General features: G+C 42.4%; 1 protein-coding gene across 1 annotated transcript in view; it reads left to right on the top strand.

Moving 5' to 3' along the window:
• Positions 1-16,874, top strand: part of ZMAT3 (zinc finger matrin-type 3) — a 23,993-nt gene extending 7,119 nt beyond the window's left edge. Inside the window, exons 4-5 of the mRNA XM_018554899.1 lie at positions 894-991; positions 16,597-16,874. Coding sequence (XP_018410401.1) covers positions 894-991; positions 16,597-16,805 — 307 coding nt within the window. The 3' untranslated portion in view covers positions 16,806-16,874. The remainder of the gene's footprint in view (positions 1-893; positions 992-16,596) is intronic.
• The last annotated feature ends 4,219 nt before the right edge of the window (positions 16,875-21,093 follow it).

Genomic DNA, 21,093 nt, shown 5'->3' with positions numbered 1-21,093 from the left:
GAAAACACATTTCCAAAAACACAATATATAAGAAATATTTTAAAGACTATATATATATATATACATACACATACATACACACACATACATATATATGTATACAAACTGTCAATATAGGTTATATGAACTCTTGGTCCTATGGCCTATACTTATCTATCTATACAAAGCTTATGGCCCAGAGTTGCACATTTTGTTTTCGGTAAAGCAAATAATACCCACCAATCAATTCACTTATTGCACTATTCCATAGATATGGTCATGTCAGTGCAACATAATTATTTCTACAGTAATTCTGCTTTTGTGGAGAAAAAAAAAATCAATCCTCTCTAAATGATCAATGTACAGTGCAAGGATTTGATCACAGATTCCTACATGTTTCTGTTTTGAAGAAAAAGCTGTTTCTTTCAGCATGTCCTTTCCAAACCGATCCCTGAATGGGAGGGTCTGGGTTCATTATAATCAGCTAGTGGGCATCCTGTGTTGTAAGGGAAAGGCGCAGTGTTAGCAACCCTTTAGTAGTGAATAACCCTTAGGAAGTATCCCTATTGCAAGTGATGCCAAAAATGATACTTGTATCCTAGTGCAGACTTCTGGGAAAATCAGTCAGCTAATCACAGAAGCAGAAAGTGACATTTCTGGAGGCGTTTAGTACACCAACTGTGTGGGAATGCCTCCAGGTCACCATATTCCATTGACATTTTTTTTTACAGATTTAGAACATTACAGCAGCTACAGCTTTAAATGGAAAGGTAATTTTTAAGAACATTGAGCATGAAATTACATTTCATAATATCAAAGATAAACTAGATTTTGTATTATATGTTGTACACAATTGATTGAAGCGGACAAATATTGTTTTACACTTCTTAATGCTATGGTTTGATGACACTCAGGGATCCAGCAGAATGCAAGAGAAGAGCTCGAAAAGAAGGGAATGAACATAAGATGATGCAAAATCGAAGAAGCGTCTGCTCTCCTCAGAATAATACAGGTATGCTATCAGGGGGACTTGTCCAGACGGGTTCTGAGAATAGATGCCACAGAGTAATAGCTTATTGCTACCATGGTAACAGATGAGGGATTGGCTTGTTTGGAGTATGTTATATGGATATTATACAGAGATATACACACCATCCTGAAAATTCAATTCAGTCTAAATTTACACTCCCTGTGAAGACGTCTTCAAAATCATAATATACTGTATATCTACTGTAATTTTTTCTCAGTGCATATATCTTAAACCAAAGGGAGGACAGATTACAAACTATATAGATGCCAAAGGCTAATATGATAGTGTTTAAAGAAAGAGAAAATGAATGTTAATGGTGATCATATAATATACGAGTTATCAGATGTAAAACAAAGATTACTTGCTGCTTCGAATAATACAATTGCTTACTGTAAATTTAAACAGAAATAGAAGTATAAGGCCCTGTTAAAGCCGAATTCTAGGTAGATGCAACACGAGAAGTCAATCAGTTGTGCTTCAGTGCAAAGAACATGCTGATAGGAGCAAAAAGCAGAGTGTCATAGATGAGATCACTATTCTGCTGCTTTTCCTTTTATTGTTCAGTCACAGAGGGGGTGCGGAGGGAACCTGTAAGTGTTACTGAACTGCAGTAGTACCCTTCTATGTATTTAGATGTTTGCCTGGAGCTCAGCGTTAAGGGATAGCAATGTGTATGTTTTGATTGCATTAAGGTTCACATGAAATAGTCCTTAAAGCAGGCCTTGAACTACCAAGCATGGTACACTTATTTATTCTGGCCCCCCTCTTTAAGGGGACAGCAGCGTGGGATAGAGGGGTGAGGAGCAGCAGACAATGTGGTGGGGTTTGTGGTAGGCAGAAAGATGCTGTGCCAGGGGGCAGCAATGGAAAGTATGTGTCTTAAAGTGACATTAAACCCTCAGATTTTTTAACATAAACCAATACTGTAATGTGTGCCTTACTGTAATCCATGGTTGTTTCCCTTCTCTTTGCTGCTCTTCCTTTGAAATCCTCATGTCTTCTCATGCTCGGGGAGAACTTCCCTTTGCAGCTGAGTGTAACGGCTCCCGGCGGCTCACCCGTGTGACGTCACGGACACGCTGCGGGGTTCCGCCCCCGGGCCGTTGACGTCACGTAGCCCCGCCCCCTTTTCGTCTTAAGCCGGAATCTTTCACTTATCTGGCGTTCCAGCAACCGATGCGGACACCAAACAGACACTGGCACCTCAGCATAGCAGGGACTACCTACCCAACCTCTCCTCACAGCTGCTCTGCCTCCCCTCGCTGCTCGGGCAGGACACTGGCCGTTCACTGCAGCCTCTTCGTACACTCCAGGACTCACGGCACAGGGGAGGATCAGCTTCCTTATCTTCTAACTGCAAGTACTGAGTTAGAGCTCTCTGCTGCCACCCGGTGGTTGTTCATTGGCGGTGATTACTGTGTTAACAAGGACTATGAACTTGTAATGTATGCATAACCTCTCAGCACTCTGCTAACCATACTACCAATACTGATTTGTGACGTGAACAGACAGTTATTGCGTATACTGAACCTATTACTACTCTACCCGGTCTGCTTGGCAGGTCGTCTGCAATATACTCACCTGAATGAGGAACTACCTATTGCTTCTGATCAAACCACTGATAATATTCTTACCATCATTGCCACCATACCCTATGTTCCTGATAGCCACATCATACTGTACTATCCTCATAACTAAGGCAGCTAAGAACCATAGATAGAAGCTAGAAACTAGCGGCTGATACTTACCTTCTGGGAGATTGGTACAATGATGCTTAGAACCTAGTGGCGAGATTCATTGCTGCACAATACCCTTGGGTTCGGGTGTGTAAGGCGGAACGGGGTTCCGCAGCTGAGCTCCATATCTTCCCTTAGTTAAGGGTGTTATACTGAGTGCCTCTTCCTGTAGTGCTGGCTCAGGTTGCAAACGTACACACAGACACCATGTAGCCATTTCAGACACAAGGCAGTCTGCTGCAAAACAGAAGTTCTGCCCAGCATGAGAACAGATACAGATTTAAAAGGAAGAGCAGCAAAGAGAAGGGAAACAACCATGTCTTTGTGTTAGAACAGCATGGTACTTCTAGCTTTCATGTATAGAATGATTACATTTAAAGATCATGTAGTGGGCATTACTGTATGTGTGCTTTTTCCTGAATTTCTGGAACAGTCCGCTTTCTGGAATGAGACCGCTGGGTCAGTGGACTCTGTCTCTACCTCCTCTGCACAGATGGAATGTTCCTCAGTGTCCTCGCGTCTATACACTTGTATACACCGCAATGACACAAGGATTCACTCCGCTGCAGGAGGAGGGGGAGAGAGGGTATAGGGACCTGGTCTAAGAACAAATCGGCTGGAATGATCAGGTGAGTATAACTTTTTTTTTTAGCACTTGGAAACAAACGAGCAGTTAACCCTTTGCAATGCGGGGGTAGCCCCACTGCAAGGGTTAATCACATTTTTCCCCGGGCTTCTTTAAAGCGTTCAGACACCAGACTTTAATCTAAAACTGTTCTCACTGCGCTGGGAAAAATAATAATGAACTATTTTTAGTTTAGTATTTTCAATCATCATTCTGCTTTTTAATTGAACCTGATTTCTAACCTGAATACAAATCACACCTATTACATTCAGAGTATGAATTATTCTTGTTCATTATCAGCAAGTTTTTAGTTTGATGTTTAATAGAATGTCTGTAGATGTTTAATGTTCTTGAAAGCAATGAGTTAATAAACATTCTATCTTTAGCACAAACGAAATAAAGATTTGTAGAACTACTTTCGCTTCATTAAAAATGTCCCTAATGTTTTGTATGTTAGGCGTGCCAGCTTCTCAGTAATGGTTCTTAATCAAAGTTATTTTAATGAGGCAGCTGATAAACCATATGGTAGATTTCTCTTTCTTCATTCCTTTGTGAAAAAAATCCATATAGTCTTATGTTCTGGGAGACGTTTAACTTGCTGTAATGGAAACAATAAAGTTTATTTGTAGCCAAAACATTTTTTAGCATTGAATAGTGTGGTTAAAGGGTCGCAACTCCATGTCAAGTTTTTCTGCTGTCAGGGGCTTATTTAGGCCTCATTCAGTCTGGGCAATTTGGGATTCTCAAATGTCCCGTTTAAATGCAGCCGCTGTACCTGTTAGAGCCAATGTTCTCAACTGCTGGGTCGTCACATGCCTTCTACTGCTGTAGGTGAGAGGCTCCTCAGCGTCCCCCTAGTCCAGCCCTGTCAGTTCAAAATATGCTGCCCAACAACAAGTGTCAGCTTCAGATAGGGTGGGCTGGGGGTATGACTGAGGGGAGCTACATCCGTACGTGCATTGCTTACAGCTCCCTCTCGTGCCCTGTAAAGGTGTCTGGACTGGAGTGACGCCACATTCTGGCTCCCAGCACCTCTACAGGGCACACAAGGGAGCTGTAGAAGCAATACACATATGGATGGGGCTCCGTCACAGCACAGCAGCCAACACTGGACCCCAGGCTGAGGATCCACTCCAGTTCTCATAAGGTAGGGAGACTGGGTGGATCAAAAAAAAAAAAAAAAGACATTTTTTTTGTTTGGCGTGTGTATGTGAAATAAATTTTTTCCGTTTGGTGTGTGTATGTGAGAATGTCTGTGGTTGTGTGTGTCTGTCAGTGTTTTTGAGGGTCCATTCACACTAGTACAGTGCATAATTGCACAGACCCGTGCGATTAACGCACTGTACCATGCAATCGTACCTACCTCAGGTTCTGGTGCGTTGCCATTTGCCTGCACCGGAACGTGCTGTGCTGCAATGCCGTGCTTTCCAGTGCGGTGCGACTTGGGTCGCACTTTAATGACCAAGAACAAGTGTGGGTTCTGAAGTTACACAGATTTAGTACCACTGTGTTAGAGGATAGATATGTCCAGGGACAGTGATTTATTCCAAACCTCATGTAATCATATAACATATGATTACATGCAGACTGCCGTTTACAGATAAGGCCACTGTCCCCCGGTCATTAAAAAATAAATAAGACACTGTCTTATTTTCGGGGAAACACGGTAAATGGGTACAGCGACTGCATTTAAGTCCCCGTTCATACCAAGGTGTTTGTTGCTCATATTTGTCAGCATGGAAAAGCTCAGCACAAGAAATCCTATTGATTTCTATAGTCCCCGTTCATGTCTCAGCATTGCGTCACGCTGAGAAAAAAGCCGGTCACTGGAAAAAAGTGCATGGGCTTCTTTTATGGGCAGATCAGGAATAGGAAAAAGGGTCACATCGCGCTGATCTCCCCAAAAAGAGGCGCATACTTACAGGCTTGTGCTGAGTTTTTCCGTGCTGACAAATACGAGCAAGAAACACTGGCGGTGTGAACGGGACAACTGGGATTCCGGCCACAAGAATGCATAGGAGAGATTTCCCCTTACTTCCTGTCCTGTGGATAACCTTTTTACTAGACAGGAAGTTTTCCAGCAGCAACACAGACACAAGTAAAAATGTATTTGTAAAGGTGAGTAACGGAATGCTAGAATCTCTGGCACCTTTTTATTGTTGTCTGTTTCCCTATTGCACTTTTCCCTATTGGAAAGTCTCTCTAATGGAGCATCGAAGTAGAAGGAAAACCTGATGGGTGTTCTAATCCTTGCTATCCAAAACAAAAACAGTTTTGGCTATGGACATACTTTAAAGCGTATGTCCAGCCAAAACTGTTTTCAAGGGGGAAAAGATATAAAGCTAAGTATACAAATCAGAGTGGGGAGGAGGGGTGGGGGATGGATGGGTGAGTGTGGATTTCTTTTTTACAGCTGGTTTATAATAACAAAATTGAATCTGGAGTATGCTTTTCTGGCTAAAGAATGAGCAGTTTAGCAGTTTTGAGACCTTGATTCTCACCCTTGAGGCCACATCATTTTTCTAACTAGCTGTTGACTTTAGAGCAGGGGTGTCAAACTCAATTTAATCTTGGGCTGCATCAACATTATGGTTGCTTTAATCTTTATCATAATTGCCTCTGCATTCGATTATCACTGGTTTTAGTAATAACGTAATACCTAGATCTGAAAGTAGAAGTCTAGGAAATGGCCTGGTGGGCTGGATTCGGCAGATGGGCCTTGAGTTTGACACATGTGCTTTAGAGGAATCAAACAGGGATATATAAATGCCAGTTTGTTGCAGCATACCTACATTAGAGAGGTACAGTAGGTTTGTAGAACTGCACTATAGGAGAACAGAGAGGTGGTGTTTAGTGTGGGTAAAACGTTAGGTCAGTGGCCCAAATGTTAATTCCTTGCTACATCCAGGCGGACCCAGGACACCAGTCTCTTTTACTGCGCTTCTTCCTTTTTGCACAGCATACAAAGTGGCTTTGTAGTCAAGTGTCAAGGAAGTCCCTGAGACCTTTTCTCATCATGTCCTTAGATGTCCACATAGGGATAATTTACAGTTCTACAACAAAGACATGAGCAATGTAATACTACTTTATATTTGGTGGTTAGCTGGCTGCTTTCCCAGAAATAGCTCCAGGACATCAGGCTGACATCTCTTTATATACTTATAGGTTTACTTTCTTTCTTTAGTAAAAATAATTTTCTTCCAAGGGTATTGTTCACATAATCAGAGTACTTATGCATATCCCCCTTTACTTTACATAATTTGAAGGATGGAGCTGCTGACCTAGGGTCCACATCGGCTTGATAGAAAAAAAATAGGCAAACTTTACTGAAAGGAGGGTTTCTAAAAACTGGCATTTGAAACATTAGAACATTTACGTTTAGGAAAGAGATTTTCTACAAGATCACAATAGAGTGCATTTTCTCCTTCTTCATAATGGAGTTTGGAAAATGCATTTCTCCTCAGTCACTCTTATTTCTCTAATAGAGGCAGATGTTTACCTAAGGGAATGCTGGCGGGAACCCAAGCATTCTTCCCAAGCTAGGCACTGATTAGAACAGTGGTGTGCATCTCTTATGAAAATAACAGAGTAGCCTGCAGGGAAATGAATACAGAGATACCCTATCTCTTTTAGCTCACTCTTCAGCTGACTCCAACTGAAAGAACAGCATCCAGTCACCAGAGGCACAGCAATGTTGATTGGCAGACAATCATAGGCAATCAGTAAGCAGGATGCAAGGATCAGATTGGAACCATGCATAACTCACTTCAAAGGCAGGTGCAAGGCCCAGAAATGTTGGTTTCCTATTTTATCTTCATTAGCTTTGCATATAAGCGATGGTGGTTACTTTCCATTCTCTTAAAGTCATAGAGCACCTCGGAAGAAATTACTTAAAGTGTAACTCTACTTTTGTGGAGAAAAAAAAATCCACTCTGGGTGATGAATGTACATTGCAAGGATTTTAACAAACTTTTTTTGCAGATACCTACCCTTTTCTGTTCTTAAAAAAAAAAAAAAAAAGCTGTTTTTTCCCACCATGTCCTTTCTAAACTGATTCCTGAAGGGGAGGGGCAGGTTCGTTATAATCACCCTTCGCACTTTTTCTAATGAGCATAGTTGCAGAGGCTGCATCCCTTTAGAGGTGGTTAACCCTTATGGAGTACCTTACCAATAAGGAAATTTTAGGCCTAAAAATGGGGAAATCTGTGAGACAATCACGCAAGCATGAAATTACATTTTTGGGGTCATTCCATACACCCACGGTGTACAAAACATTGAATTTGTTTTAACAGTTTTAGAAAATTACACTGGGGTACAATTCAAACGCAAAGGTCATATTACATTTTAAAATGTCTTGTAAAAATTGTATCCAAACCGACGAACAAAAATGTGGTGGCTGCCATTAGTTTTATTTTTTCCCCAGGTGTTTTTTCCTTTATTTTCACCTGCAAATGCCCAAGTGTAGGACTTATTAACCACTCGAAGCCTGGGATGGTAAACTCCCCTTCCTGGCCAGGCCATTTTTCAGTATTTAACGCTGCGGTACTTTGACTGACATTTATTGCGTCATGCAACGCTGTCCTGAAATACATTTTATGGAATTTTTTGGGGTCAGATAGAGCTTTCTTTTGGTGGTATGTAATCACCACTGGGGATTTTTTACTATAGCAAGGAAAAATTTACAAAGATTTTGGGGAAAAACAAACAAACATGTCAAGCCTTAAAATTGCTTGCAACCGCAAAAAACTACAATACCTAAAATCCCCCATAGGTGATGATTTAAAAGCTTGTACCACTCATCAGTTTAGTGTTATCAGTGATTGATGGCCCTAGAATTATTGCTTGCACTCCGAAGCTCGTGGTGATATCTAACATGTGCGGCGCAATCGCTCTTGGCCACACATATATATATTGTAAGAAAGTCACTGGTCGGTAATCAGAATTGGCAATAAATGCAGCTTTATTGCGTTCAACGTACACAGTCTTTTTTTATCATTATGATACGTTTTCCCTTCTTTAAACAAAACCACTTCTGACAGAAACTCGAAAGTAATACAAACAAAAAGGCCTACTCCAGCTTAGGAGGCTAACTAACAGTATGTATCCCTTACTACTTCCTACTGGAGGGGCTATCCCAGCCTCCAGTATAAATGGACATGCATAGAAAAACCACAGTCCGTTACATACAGTCTTTCTGCCAGACCTTATTCCCCAGACATTCAGACGCTCTCCAGTCTGCCTCTGCATCCACGCAGGGCAGCTTGGATCTCTCTCTGAGCTCTCAGTCACTATCAGGTGCAGGCTAATTAATAGAGAGAGGAGGTGTACCTGTTGGGGCAAGGCTTAACCCCTTCCTAGCCAGGGAGAGTTGCCCTTTTCAATCTTTCACTGACATACACAAAGTCATATACCCTGTCACAATATTTATATACATACACACACACACACACACACACACACACACACACACACACACACATATAGTGTGTGCAATTTAAAAAAAAATAAAAGTAATTTTGGGCAGCTCTTGATGAACCGCTGCAATTTGCAAAGTGGGTGCCCCTGTCCACACCCTTCCGGCTGGCATCCCTCGATCAGCTGATCGAAGGAGCTGGTTGGAAAATCTTTGTATGAACAGAGCTGGCAGCCAATGAGCTGCCAGCTCTGTTCAGGTATTCTGACAGCGGCCTGCAGCCACTGTTAGGATACAAAAGAAACATTGGGGATTCCTCGATCAATGTACTTGAAGCATTGATGATGGAATCTGCTCTGTTTTTTTTAGCTCAGCCTGCGGGTTGACTGAAAGCAATTAAGAAGTCTATTAGCAGCTTTATTTTATAGAACTAAGTTACTAAGAAAAAATGTGAGGACACCAATATAAAGAGGCACCCTGAGTGCCCGTTCACGCCAATGCAGTGCACTAATCACACGCGTCTGTGTGCCTAACACACGCGGCTGCATACCACATGCACTACTTTTTTCAACTGCATTGCACCACAACAGACGGTATTGCAGTACCAGGAACTGCGGTGCGGTTTAATGCATAGCAACACAGTACATCTGCCACATTGTAACGCACGGTAGGTGCGTTGTGCGGTAGTGTGTGCGTTAATTGCACATACAATTAACGCACTGCATTGGTGTGAACAGGCCCTTTAGGGGACAACCGGTGTAAGAGGGCACTCTGATGAGGACTAATTATTATTTGTACCTATCGGAGTTCCCCTCTACATTTGTTACCCCCACCGGAGGGCCCCCCTTACATTAATTACAAAAGCAGGGGGGCACTCTGATGGGGGCACTCTGATGGGGACAGCGGATTTAAGGGGGCAATCCGATGGGTACAACTGATGTAAGGGGACACTGATGGGGACAACCAAAGTATGAGGGCACTCTGATGGGGACAATGTAAGGGGGCACCGGTGTTAATTTTGTCGACTAATAATTTTCGTCATAGTTTTCGCCAACAACACTTTTTCAGTGACTAAAACTAGCTTTATGATGACTACTTTAAAAAAATACTTTTTAGTCGATTAACTAAAACTAGACTAAAATGTTAGGGAGAGATGATTTGGGAAGAGATCCAATCAGAACTAATCTCTTTGGACTTCCAGTTATGGTTTCATCCTGAGTAGATGGTGTAACGAGCCCCTTGCTTGCTCGGTTCCACTCTCCCGGCACTCCTTAGATTTCAGACTGCATCGTCTGATATTTCGGACATCCGATAATTTGGGATTCGAACTACAGCTCTGTGCCGTTCCAATCCAGTGGTGATAGCTCAGAACAAACACCAGGCAGGCTGCATGTAAGTTCAAACAGGAATCAGCTTTATTGGATGCACACACACACTTTTATAAAACAACAGTTTGAAGGTGGCCCAACCGACCACCTTCCTATTGGTCAACTGCAAAGTATCCTCCAGTCCTCACCTAGGTCCCCTCGGCCATGCAAATGAGGACTCAAAACAGGGCAAGCAGCGATTGGTCCGATATGTATAATGACACAGAAGTCCCAGGATATAAAGTATTCCAAGGACCATGACAGATGGCTAATAGGTAATATGTGCAATGGCATTACAGCCAATATAGCTTTTCATTTTAATACTTAAGAATTGCACTCCTGCTTGAATTAATGAAGAATGTCATATGCAAGTTGTTATAATCAATGTATATCTAATTACTGGTCCTTTGCTGAAAATACTCAATATTATTGTTTCTTTATAAGACTGATTGGGACAGCCAATGTAAGAGGGCACTCTGATGGGGAAAACTAATTTTTAGTTGCCCCGTCAGAGTGCCCCTTACCTTAAATACAAACATAAAGGGGGACTTTGATGGGGACAAGCAAAGTAAGGGTGTACTCTGATGGGGACAGCTAATTATTAGTTGCCCCCATTGGAGTTCCCCCTTACATTCGTTGCTTTCACACCAGATGCGTTAGAGCTGCTCTGACCACTTTATCCAGTGCAGCAACACTAGACAAGGCAATTTGCACTGCTACGAATGGGCTCAGTTCACCCACACCACGTTGTGGTTGTGTGTGCTGAAAAAAAGTACTGCATGCAGGCTGCAACTGAATCACACTGTGCTGTCTGCATAGAACTTAATGAAATGTCATTCATGACATTTCAACAAAGTTCGTAAAAAAAATAAAAATAAATAAACAGTGTTATGCACCCCTATCGCCTGGGAACACACACCACTAGATGTGTGTTGTAGTGGAGGTGTGAATGTAGTGACCGTTCTGTCTGGACCTCGGCTTGAAGGAAATTTTACTCACCAGACCTCTTTGATTTTTTATTTCACTACCCATGATCTAGTGGGTCCCAAGAGACAGCACTGAATCTACATAGGTACTAATACATACGTTTATTGCTATCAAAAAATTCCCAAAATAGGTATCACAACATCCCCTCAATCACCCTACCCAACACATAAAACCATAAAAGCTTAACCACTTGAAGACCGGGGTGTTTCACCCACTTCCTGGCCAGGCCATTTTTCAGTATTCAGCGCTGCGGTACTTTGACTGACGTTTATTCCGTCATGCAACGCTGTACTGATAGGAATTTCATACCATTTTTTGGGGACACATAGAGCTTTCTTTTGGTGGTATTTAAATCACCACTGGGGTTTTTATTTTTTACTATATAACAAAAAAAGTACCCTAAATTTGGAAAAAAAACATGTTTCCCTATAAAATGTTATAAAACATTTATTTTCACCCCAATTTTTTGGTATAATATAAAAGACGGGGTCACATCGGGTAAATAGACACTAAACAAGTCAACCTTTAAAAATGCGCGCACCCGCAAAATCGCAGAAAACGACCGCAACCAAAATTGGCCATAGGCGACACTTTAAACGTTTTTACCGCTCAGCAGTTTAGTGTTATCAGTGATTGATGGCCCTAAAATGATTGCTCTTACTCCGACGTTCGCGGCGATATGTAACATGTGCTGCATAATGGGCGCAATCGTCGTTTTCGTACATAGGCACACCCGACGCATGTTTGCATGTGTATGTGGCTGGGGCGGGGGACTTTAAAACATTTTTTGTGTTATTTTTTTAGTAATGATCTCCCTTTGATCTGCTGTTAGAGCGTCGCCGTGCCGGTCCCAGCCGCACCGGCCACATCGGATCACGGACCGGCAGCGGCGACGAGGAGACGGCGGGACAGAGGTACGGGGGGGGGGGGAGGCCGCACACCCGCAGCTCCTGCAAGCGATCGGGCGTCTCTAGAGACGCCTGATTGCTTGTATGTAAACAGCCATCGCTGGCTGTTTACATGCTCACAGTTTCCCCTCTCGTGTGCGCGCTGAGTGCCGCCCACGAGAGGGGGGAGGGGCAGGACGTCTTAAGACGCCCTCCCGCTCCTAGCAGACTTCCGTCCGGCCGTTCACAAACAGCCATGGACGGAAGGTGGTTAAAAACCCCACCACATGGACTAGATGTCTCAGTGTATCAAATTACAATCCAAAATAGGATACATCTATCTCATGCCCCCATAAGACTCGCATAAGTGTCCAGTCTCTTGTTTAGTTAGCTTGTATATATACTGCGCAGTTTAAACGCGTACGTGTTTCGGCCACATTGGGTGCTTGGTTAGACAAATTATTCAATCACTATGTATCAAGTGACTCCGATTATGCACCCCATACAATAAGAATAGATGAATCCTTCATATGGTGGTTATGGCGTCTCACACATTTCTCACAAAGTTAAATATTTTATATTTGAAGTGCAGTAGAGATGGAATTCCAGGTAAGCAGTGATTCATGCATTTGACTATATTGGGCACAACCATTTTTTGCACCAAGCTTCCTATCTTCAATGGGTGCGCTAGTATTTCCTGGGTCTTGCTAGTTAAACTATTGGGAAAGCTGGAGCTCTATATTAACAGGACACCCTTGTGTTCCAGGGCAGCAGAGCACTACAACAACTATTTCAATGGATATCTAGGCATCTTTAGTGCCTGCTTTTAAGACCTGCTGCTAGTCTGGGAAGGTAATATTTTAGTCATCCATGCACCTGAGTAACATTGTAATCAGTGATTAATGTAAAGGGACCCAAAGCTTCTACTTTGCCTAGGGTCTCATTTGTTGTTAATCTGGTGCTAAATACAAAAAAAGATAATTAAAAACAACCTGGGGTTTAAAAGAGTTAAGGATGACAGCATAGTAGAAGTATAAGGATGCGATAATGATCTTAATGGTAAAAGAACAGAAAAGAACTTAAAGCAGACCCATACGATCTATTGAGCTGACGTGTGACAGTTTCGTTGTCACAGGTCGGCTCGAACTATGAGGTGAGTGAAAAATCCTCAGGGGTAGCAAACCTCCGGCCCCCCAGCTGTGGTGAAACTACAAATCCCATGATGCATCTCTCTTCGGGAGTCATGTCTGTGGCTGTGAGAATCTTGCAATGCCTCATGGGATTTGTAGTTCCACCACAGCTGGAGGGCCGGAGGTTTGCTACCCCTGGGTTAGGGCCTTACCCCATAGTTCTCCTAAGGGTAATGGGAGGACACAAACTAGCATCCTCCCGTCACCCAAAGCTCAGTATACCGCGAGCTACAGCTCGTGGTATACTGAGACGCCGCAGCCGGGACGGATCCCGACTTTACTGTCGAGATCCACCCAGCGGCGTGAGTGACGGCTGGCTTTGCCTATCTAGAGGCAGAGCCTGCTGTACCCGCCCCCTCCCCGTCCGTTCCGCCAGTCAGCGCTGGAAGATCGGACAGGGGATGGGGGAATCCCTGTAGGGAGCCGTGAGTGACAGTCACTGCTCTCTGCAGGGATAGATCAAGAAGTGAGCGAGCGACGGTATATGTTCACTCACTTCCCGATCTATTGAGCCGACATGTGACAGTTTCATTGTCACAGGTCGGCTAGAACTATGAGGCTGAGTGATTTTCACTAGTCCCATAGTTCTCCTTGAAATATACCACTGGTGTATATTTTTACAGGAATGTATTCATACACAAATGTAAATTTACTGATAGGTCCACTTTAAAACTTTGAATGTTGAGGATGGTCTGGAAAACAATAGTGGAACCATGTATTCCCATGTTACCAACATCTCAAGTTTTTGCATGCGCATAACTGCATCAAACAACCTCATGAATGTATTATGGAAATTAGCTTGTTTACAGTTAATACTACAAAACACCTGGGCATTGAAAGTGCAAGAGGTGCAAACATTACAGGAAAGAAAATAATGGAGACAACAGTATGCCATTAATATTAATGTAATTGATGTAGTTGGAAAACATAGATTCTGCTCTAAGCTTGCAATATTTATAATCTTGAAAAAAATTTTTATTCTTTCAAAATAATCACAAGAAGTACTGATTCTGTAAGTACAGTATCCCTCGTCATTATAAAAAAGTGGCTTACCTTTTAAACAGCTGAAGTCTTAAAGGTGAAATCCATACTTTATTTGGAGAGTTGTGCAGAGAGAAGTCCCTAAGAATATAAAAGGAGAAAGCTTGTATCAAAATGGATGTATTCTGCAAAGGCTCTCCTTATCATGTATATTATACTCTCCTCTATGAGAGCAACATGTTTAATAGTACTCCTGGAGTGTGTCATCCCTTATGTGTTCTCTGGAGCCCTAGGGTTTGCAGGCCATATTGAGCAATTCTAGCAATTCTGTTACTGGTGGCAACTCGCAAACAACAGGATCGCTAAAGAGATCACTCACCTGTCCTTGCAGTTTTGCTCCCTCACTAGCAAAACACTGCAGAATCTCGCTCACCAGTTAGAGAGCAGTAACAGAGTAACACCATGCTGGTTCAGTAGAGAGCTGTTTTCCGTCTCAGGGGATCCGCATAGTCCAGTGTTTGGACATGGTTTGGGCTGTCCGAATTTACCTCTCTGCTGCAGCTCCTATGCGCAGGTCTGACTCCCTTTTCGTCATTATTAAAGGTCCCCTTATGGGGCAGCCAGCTTCTTGTTCACCAATTGCCAGATGGATTCAGTGTACTATCACTCTCATACGAATTGAAGGGCAAAGTTCCCCCTTTCCGGTAACAGTTCACTCTACCAGGAGCATTAGTATTACTAAGGCTTCCAGCACCAGGATTTGGTTCCACAAATCTTCAAGGCCCCCACCCAGTCCTCTGTTCACACAGGTGGACGTTCCGACCTCTGCAGATGCTGGCTTAAGGCGGCTTTCTGCATTGTAGGCGCCTTCTATTGTTGTTTCCCATTAGGGTTAGTTTTTTTTGCTGGACCTTTAGCTGTTGTTTGCTTTCTTGTCTGCCATTCTGTTGGATTGCTTTTGGGTGTCCTATCTATTCAAATATTGAAGGAGAAGTATTGGAAGGGTAAAATGTAGGGATGCACCGATATATCGGCCGCCGAAACATATCGGGTGAAAATGGCACTTTTTTCCTGCCGATACAGCTCCGCATCCCTGCTTTCTTTCCTCCACGCTGGGCGCTGCTCTGTGTCCCTGCGGGGAGGAGAGAAACTGTGATAGCCGGCCGAGCACTGCGGGAGGAGAGGGCTGTGAGCGACCAGCGTCTCCTCCCGTCATTTTAAAAATGTGAAAAAATGTAAATAAAAAACATTTTCGGTATCGGTTTCGGACTGACAATTTTTTTTTAATTTCAATTTTAAAATTTCCATTTCGGTGCACCTCTAGTAAAATGTACTCTTCCCAATACTTAGAGCCAGAGTGTGACACTACAGGTGTCACATGCCGGCTCTATAGTTTGATGAACCGCTGATCACTCATGGTCTTTTCCCTGCAGAGAGCAGTGACTATCAGTCACCAATCCCTGTAGGGATTCCCCCCTCCCCTGTCTGTTCCTCCAATGCTCATTGGAGGGACAGACAGGGGAGGGGCAGGCACAGCTGGCTCTGGCCCTAGAGAGGCAGAGCCAGCTGTCAATCAAGCAGCGGGGTGGAATCCCAAGAATATTGCCGGGATCTTTCCCGAATGAAGCGTGACTCTGCACTGTCAGCAAATAGCAGGCATTAGCCCGCTAGATGCTGACTTTGGGTCACAGGAGGACATTAGCAAATGTCCTCCTTTGACACAAGAGAGGATTAAAGCCATAAAAAGAGTTAACTCCCCGTGTCCTGTGGTGTGCAATCTAGAAAACAGGATCTTTGTTTTACCTGTAAAATCCATTTCTTGGAGCACATCATAGGATATGGCACTCTTCTATCTAGTTTCTGTGGTCCATTCTTGTACTGCCTATTACAAAACTGTGGCAGGCTGGGAGTGGGAGAGTTTATACAGGTCTGTCCTGACAGCTTTGATTTGCTAGAATCCAATTACCTGAAATGAGCTGCCTAACCCATCTGTTCAAGAATTAACCCTCTTTGTCCTGTGACGTACACCATGAAACAGATTTTACAGGGTAACATAAAAATCATGTTTTTTCAGACATTTGCTGCAGCTCTACATTTTCTTCTGTGATAGCCAATTAGCTGGGATTAAAATGTATTTGAAGACAGCATTCATCAGATTATAAAACCTAAGACACTGAAAAAAGATGAGTCTAATTGCCAAAAGAAGATGTCTTTTCTGAGTTAATGGGCCACGCCATCCACTTTGTCTTTGTATTATGTCTTGCTAATGAAAACATATGAGAATACTGTTCAATATTTCTCTGGAAGGTCACCCCATGCTTTCTGTCAAGGTCCTCCATCAATTTATGTTGGTTTTAATGCAAATTGACAAAAAAAAACTTTTTTTTTTTTTTCCTCTCAGGTCCATATTTCAATCCCCGTTCACGTCAGAGGATTCCTAGAGACCTGGCTATGTGTGTAACTCCAAGTGGACAGTTCTACTGTTCAATGTGCAATGTTGGAGCCAGTGAAGAGCTTGAGTTTAGGCAACATCTGGAGACAAAACAGCACAAAAGTAAAGTTTCTGAGCAGCGCTACCGCAGCGAGATGGAAAATTTAGGTTACATATAGGGAAATGACCACTATCAAGTTGTGTTTTATGCTTGACTTCTTTGTTTTTGGTATTACCACTATACCTTTTAACCATTTCACAGTTTGGAGGCCTTTTAAGAACTTCACAACATGTTTTTTTCAATTCTGGAAGTTAGAGCTACTTCATGTTTCTCATTAATACTGAGATAATGATTACCACTGTTCAAGATCTGTTACAACATAAAAAAAAATCCTAACATTCCTGTGCTCTGTAATGTCAGGTCATAGGAAATGTCAGTGATTGCCGATTGTGCATTTTATCTGAGTATCCCTTTTCATGGCTGCATATAGCAGTGCATACTTTACATCAGTGGTCCCCAACCAGTGGCTTATGGGTCACATATAATGTTTAGCTATCTTTGATTTTGCTTATGGCAGCTATTGAGCAGTTGTTAAAGGAGAATTATGAGGAGAGTGAAATACACTCATCCCCATAATTAGAGCCGACATGTGACACTGAAGCTGCCACGCGTTGGTTCTATTGATCGGGAACTGAGCGATTACATATTCCTGATCTTCTCCCTGCAGAGAGCGGTGCCTGTCAGTTACCGCTCCCTGCAGGGATTGCCCCCTCCTTCTTCCAGCTCTGACTGGAGGAATGGAAGGGTGAGAGGACAGGCACAGCTGTCTCTGCCTCTAGAGAGCCAAAGCCAGCTGTCAATCAGGCAGCGGGGTGGATCATAACAATATTGTTGGCATCCATCTCAGCTGCAGCATGGCTCTGCACTGTGAGCATATAGCAGGCAATAACCATTGGTCCTCCTGTGACCCTAAAGAGGATGGCAAAAAAAGGTTGGGCCATAGTTCTCTTTTAAGTGGAACCTGACCTGGCATAAAATGTGCCTAAAATAACAGATATAATAATAGAAAGGACAGTCTGTGGTATCTAAAGTTTACGAATGGGCATGGTATTTAGTTCTGGGTTTAGGGCTTGTTCATACCAAGTCCAGACCAGATCTGGATCAAATCTGCAAACACGGTGCAGTGCATTTTTTATTCTTTTTTTATGCATTTACATGTGTTTTGGTGCGTTCCAGACCCCAATGAATCAGTTTTTTTCCCCCGCACCGGAACAGACTGCACTGGTGTGATCGGAGCCCAGAAATACCATAGGAATACATTGGGATGCATTTCAGGTGCGGACAGAAAACTTTCTGGTCCGGACATGGTGTGCAGAAGCCCTTAAGGTCCAAGTGACCCATAAGGTCAACTGTTGCTACCTGAAAACACTAGGTTATACATTTCTCATGTATGTAAAGTCAGTCATAGGTTTCCTGATTTATTTAGTTTTATTATTTATTTTTGAAAATGACAGCTTCTTTCTTGTTTTTAAACAAAACAAAGTGACAAGCTACTACTATGCTATATACAGTATATACATTTTTAAGGTCTATCTCCAGCCAAAACTATTTCTAGTTTTCGCTGTGAAGAGATATAGAATTAATTGCACACTAGAGAGGCATATCAACCAGACCTGCCCCATATAGCCTCCTTCTTCTCCTTCTTCTTGTAGTATGAGATGTTTTTAAAGGTACACTCTACACAAAATTGAAAACTAAACTGTAAAGGCTTAGTCTACCTTTTGCAAAATATAGAACATTTACTACACTTTTTGCAGTGAAGCCTACAGAGCTTTACACGCACCATCAGTGCGTCACAGATGAAATGCACAGGTTCTTGCAGCGTTTCTCCCCAGTAGAAGGTCCATACATCCATATGGACCATCTGTTTTAGGGCTGGAGGATGTGCGGCTGGGCTACAACTTACTGTGATGTCACTGAACTGCTGCCAGACCTGAATGACGTGGCTCTGCAGGCAGGGCCATGCAAAGCCACTCCAATCTTAAATAATGACACATTTCTGCAGGCAGAAGCATCCCACAATTCAAGTAAGGGTGGCAGTTTGGGTTTGGGGGATGTGGTATGCAACCCTGAATATGGGTGAAACATGGTCTAAAGGGTGACATCGTGTCCCACTGTATATAGTTTTTTTTTAATAAGCAAATGGTTTTAATGAATCCTTTGCAAAATATTCTTACATGGAGATTCTGCCAGTAATAGCACTTCCTGTTATAGGCCGACAACACTAAGCCACTGGCAATTAGTAGTAGCATTGTCAGCCTGCCATGCAAACTCCTTGAGTTGTATCAGAAAGGCATTGAGAGGCAGTGGTTTAGTGTTGTCAGCTTGCAACAAGAAGTGTTGTTACTGGCAGGATCTCAAGGTTTGAAACTATACAAAAAGATCCACAAAGAACCGTTTTCTTAAGAAATCTGTATACAGTGATGCATGATGCCTGTATTAAAGGTTTACATACTCTTCAAAGAAAATATATATGCTACATTTTATACATTCCATAGGTGCTATTTTGTCATGCTTATTAGTCATTGAATGTGCCTCACAAGCTGAGAAAGGTTGGGGATCTCTGCTTTACACTGTGTTTGGTAGCTGACATTCCAAAGAATCCCTTTTTTTGGAGAAATGTAGGTGGTTTGAATGGAGACGTGTACTTGTCAACAGTAAAATGCACACAAAGAACATTAGAGGTTGTACAGCATGAACTTCTAAGCATGGTTCAGAATATTGTGTGTATAACATATTTCTTTACTGTAAAATGTCCAGGAATTCACCACTGTGTTTGCCAACAGGCATTAACATTATTTCTTTTCATAGTTTGTTGCTGGATAGGCATTTAATCAATTACTGTGCAATCAGTTGGATGTTGTCTCTCAATGGTTTAATAGTCTTCACTTTGCACATAAAGTATAACTGTTTTTTTAAAATAAAAAATACATTTGTATTTGACTCTATAAGCTTTTGAAAAAAAAAAAAGGTCAATATGATGGGTTACCTTTTGTGAAGGTATATTGTTGTTTGAATCATGTACCGGCCCCGTGTTTGCTTCCTTCTTTGCTCTAAAAAAGTTGTTCCTGGACACCAACAGAATGGGCTGTTTGGACAGCTGATCTGCATTGAGCTGCATGAGCAGTTTGTGTCCCAGGAGCTGATATTTCAGAGCACTCAAGAATGTTCTCTGGGCCAGTAGGCCGTGACAGGGCTTATATTCCATTATATTGGCATTTTGTTAGAGGTAGCTTGGGCAAGTACAAGCAAAAATATTCAAAGTGCAGTTATACTCTAAATCCTTTGCTGCGTTTAGTAAAGTGACAAAAATGAATGGATTCTTTGGGACTTTGGCCAGTTGTTTATAAATAAAAATGTTTTGTAATATATGAAATTATTGTTACCTTTGGGCATTATGTCAAAATACTTTTTTTCTGAGGGTACTCTCCGAATTTCGTTATCTCTTCCCTGTTGTTAAACCCCGTTAGGATCCGTGTCAGGTAATGCCACCTCAGGTATTAACCGTAGCGGAGTATGATGAATCTGGCCATCTGTCTGCTCGCTTGAACTACCAAATGAGCTACCATCAGTGGTCTGCCCTTTCTCCTCTTCTGCACAATCCATGATGGGAATTAATTCTGAATTTTGCTGCTTTATTGACACAATTACTGCACAATCTCCCCCAAAAGGACTTTTTACTAAAATATTTTGTGTCAGAGTATGAAGGATTTCTTTATTTACATGTTTATTTCCTTTTATTTAACCAAACTGCTGATATGTGGAGCTGTATGTATATGTATAGGAAGTGTAATTCAGCTGTTTAATGTACCTTGGTTAATTTTTTTTTCTTTATAATATACAGGAAACACTAAAAGTGAAATACTAGGTCAGACTTCCATTTGTTACTTAAGTAATACATTAGGGTTTGTTTTATGGCTAATCAGTACTTTGCACATTCTTATCTGAGCTTTTCTGTCTTTAGCAGCTCCTACGGATAGCAGCGGTATGTGCAAGTGTCCTCCATAGGGATAGTTACTCTTCATAATGAAACCAAGTGCAAGTTCTCATTGACACTTTGTTTAGCGGTAAACGCATCTAAAACAGTTCTTGATCCATCCTGGGTGTGTCTAGTGGTCTCTTAGGTGTCGATGAATATTCACATGTATGTTCAGAGAACTGGTAGATATTTTTACATACCGTATATACTCGAGTATAAGCCGAGATTTTCAGCCCATTTTTTTGGGTGAAAAGTGCCCCCCTCGGCTTATACTCGAGTCAGTGCCAGCGCGTCATCTTACTTACCTCGCCGAGCGTCGCGTCACTGCTGCTCCGGTGTGCGGCGCTCCGAGCGGGGTCATCTGGCAGTCTCCGGGTCCTAATTTAGGTGGCCGGAGACTGCCAGATGACCCCGCTCGGAGCGCCGC

The sequence above is a fragment of the Nanorana parkeri genome, unplaced genomic scaffold (genome assembly GCF_000935625.1).
Source record: "Nanorana parkeri isolate BGI_ZX_2015 unplaced genomic scaffold, ASM93562v1 scaffold177, whole genome shotgun sequence".
Taxonomy (NCBI): domain Eukaryota; kingdom Metazoa; phylum Chordata; class Amphibia; order Anura; family Dicroglossidae; genus Nanorana; species Nanorana parkeri.
The sequence above is the reverse complement of the archived record's forward strand: the minus strand, read 5'-3'. Positions and strand labels throughout refer to the sequence as shown.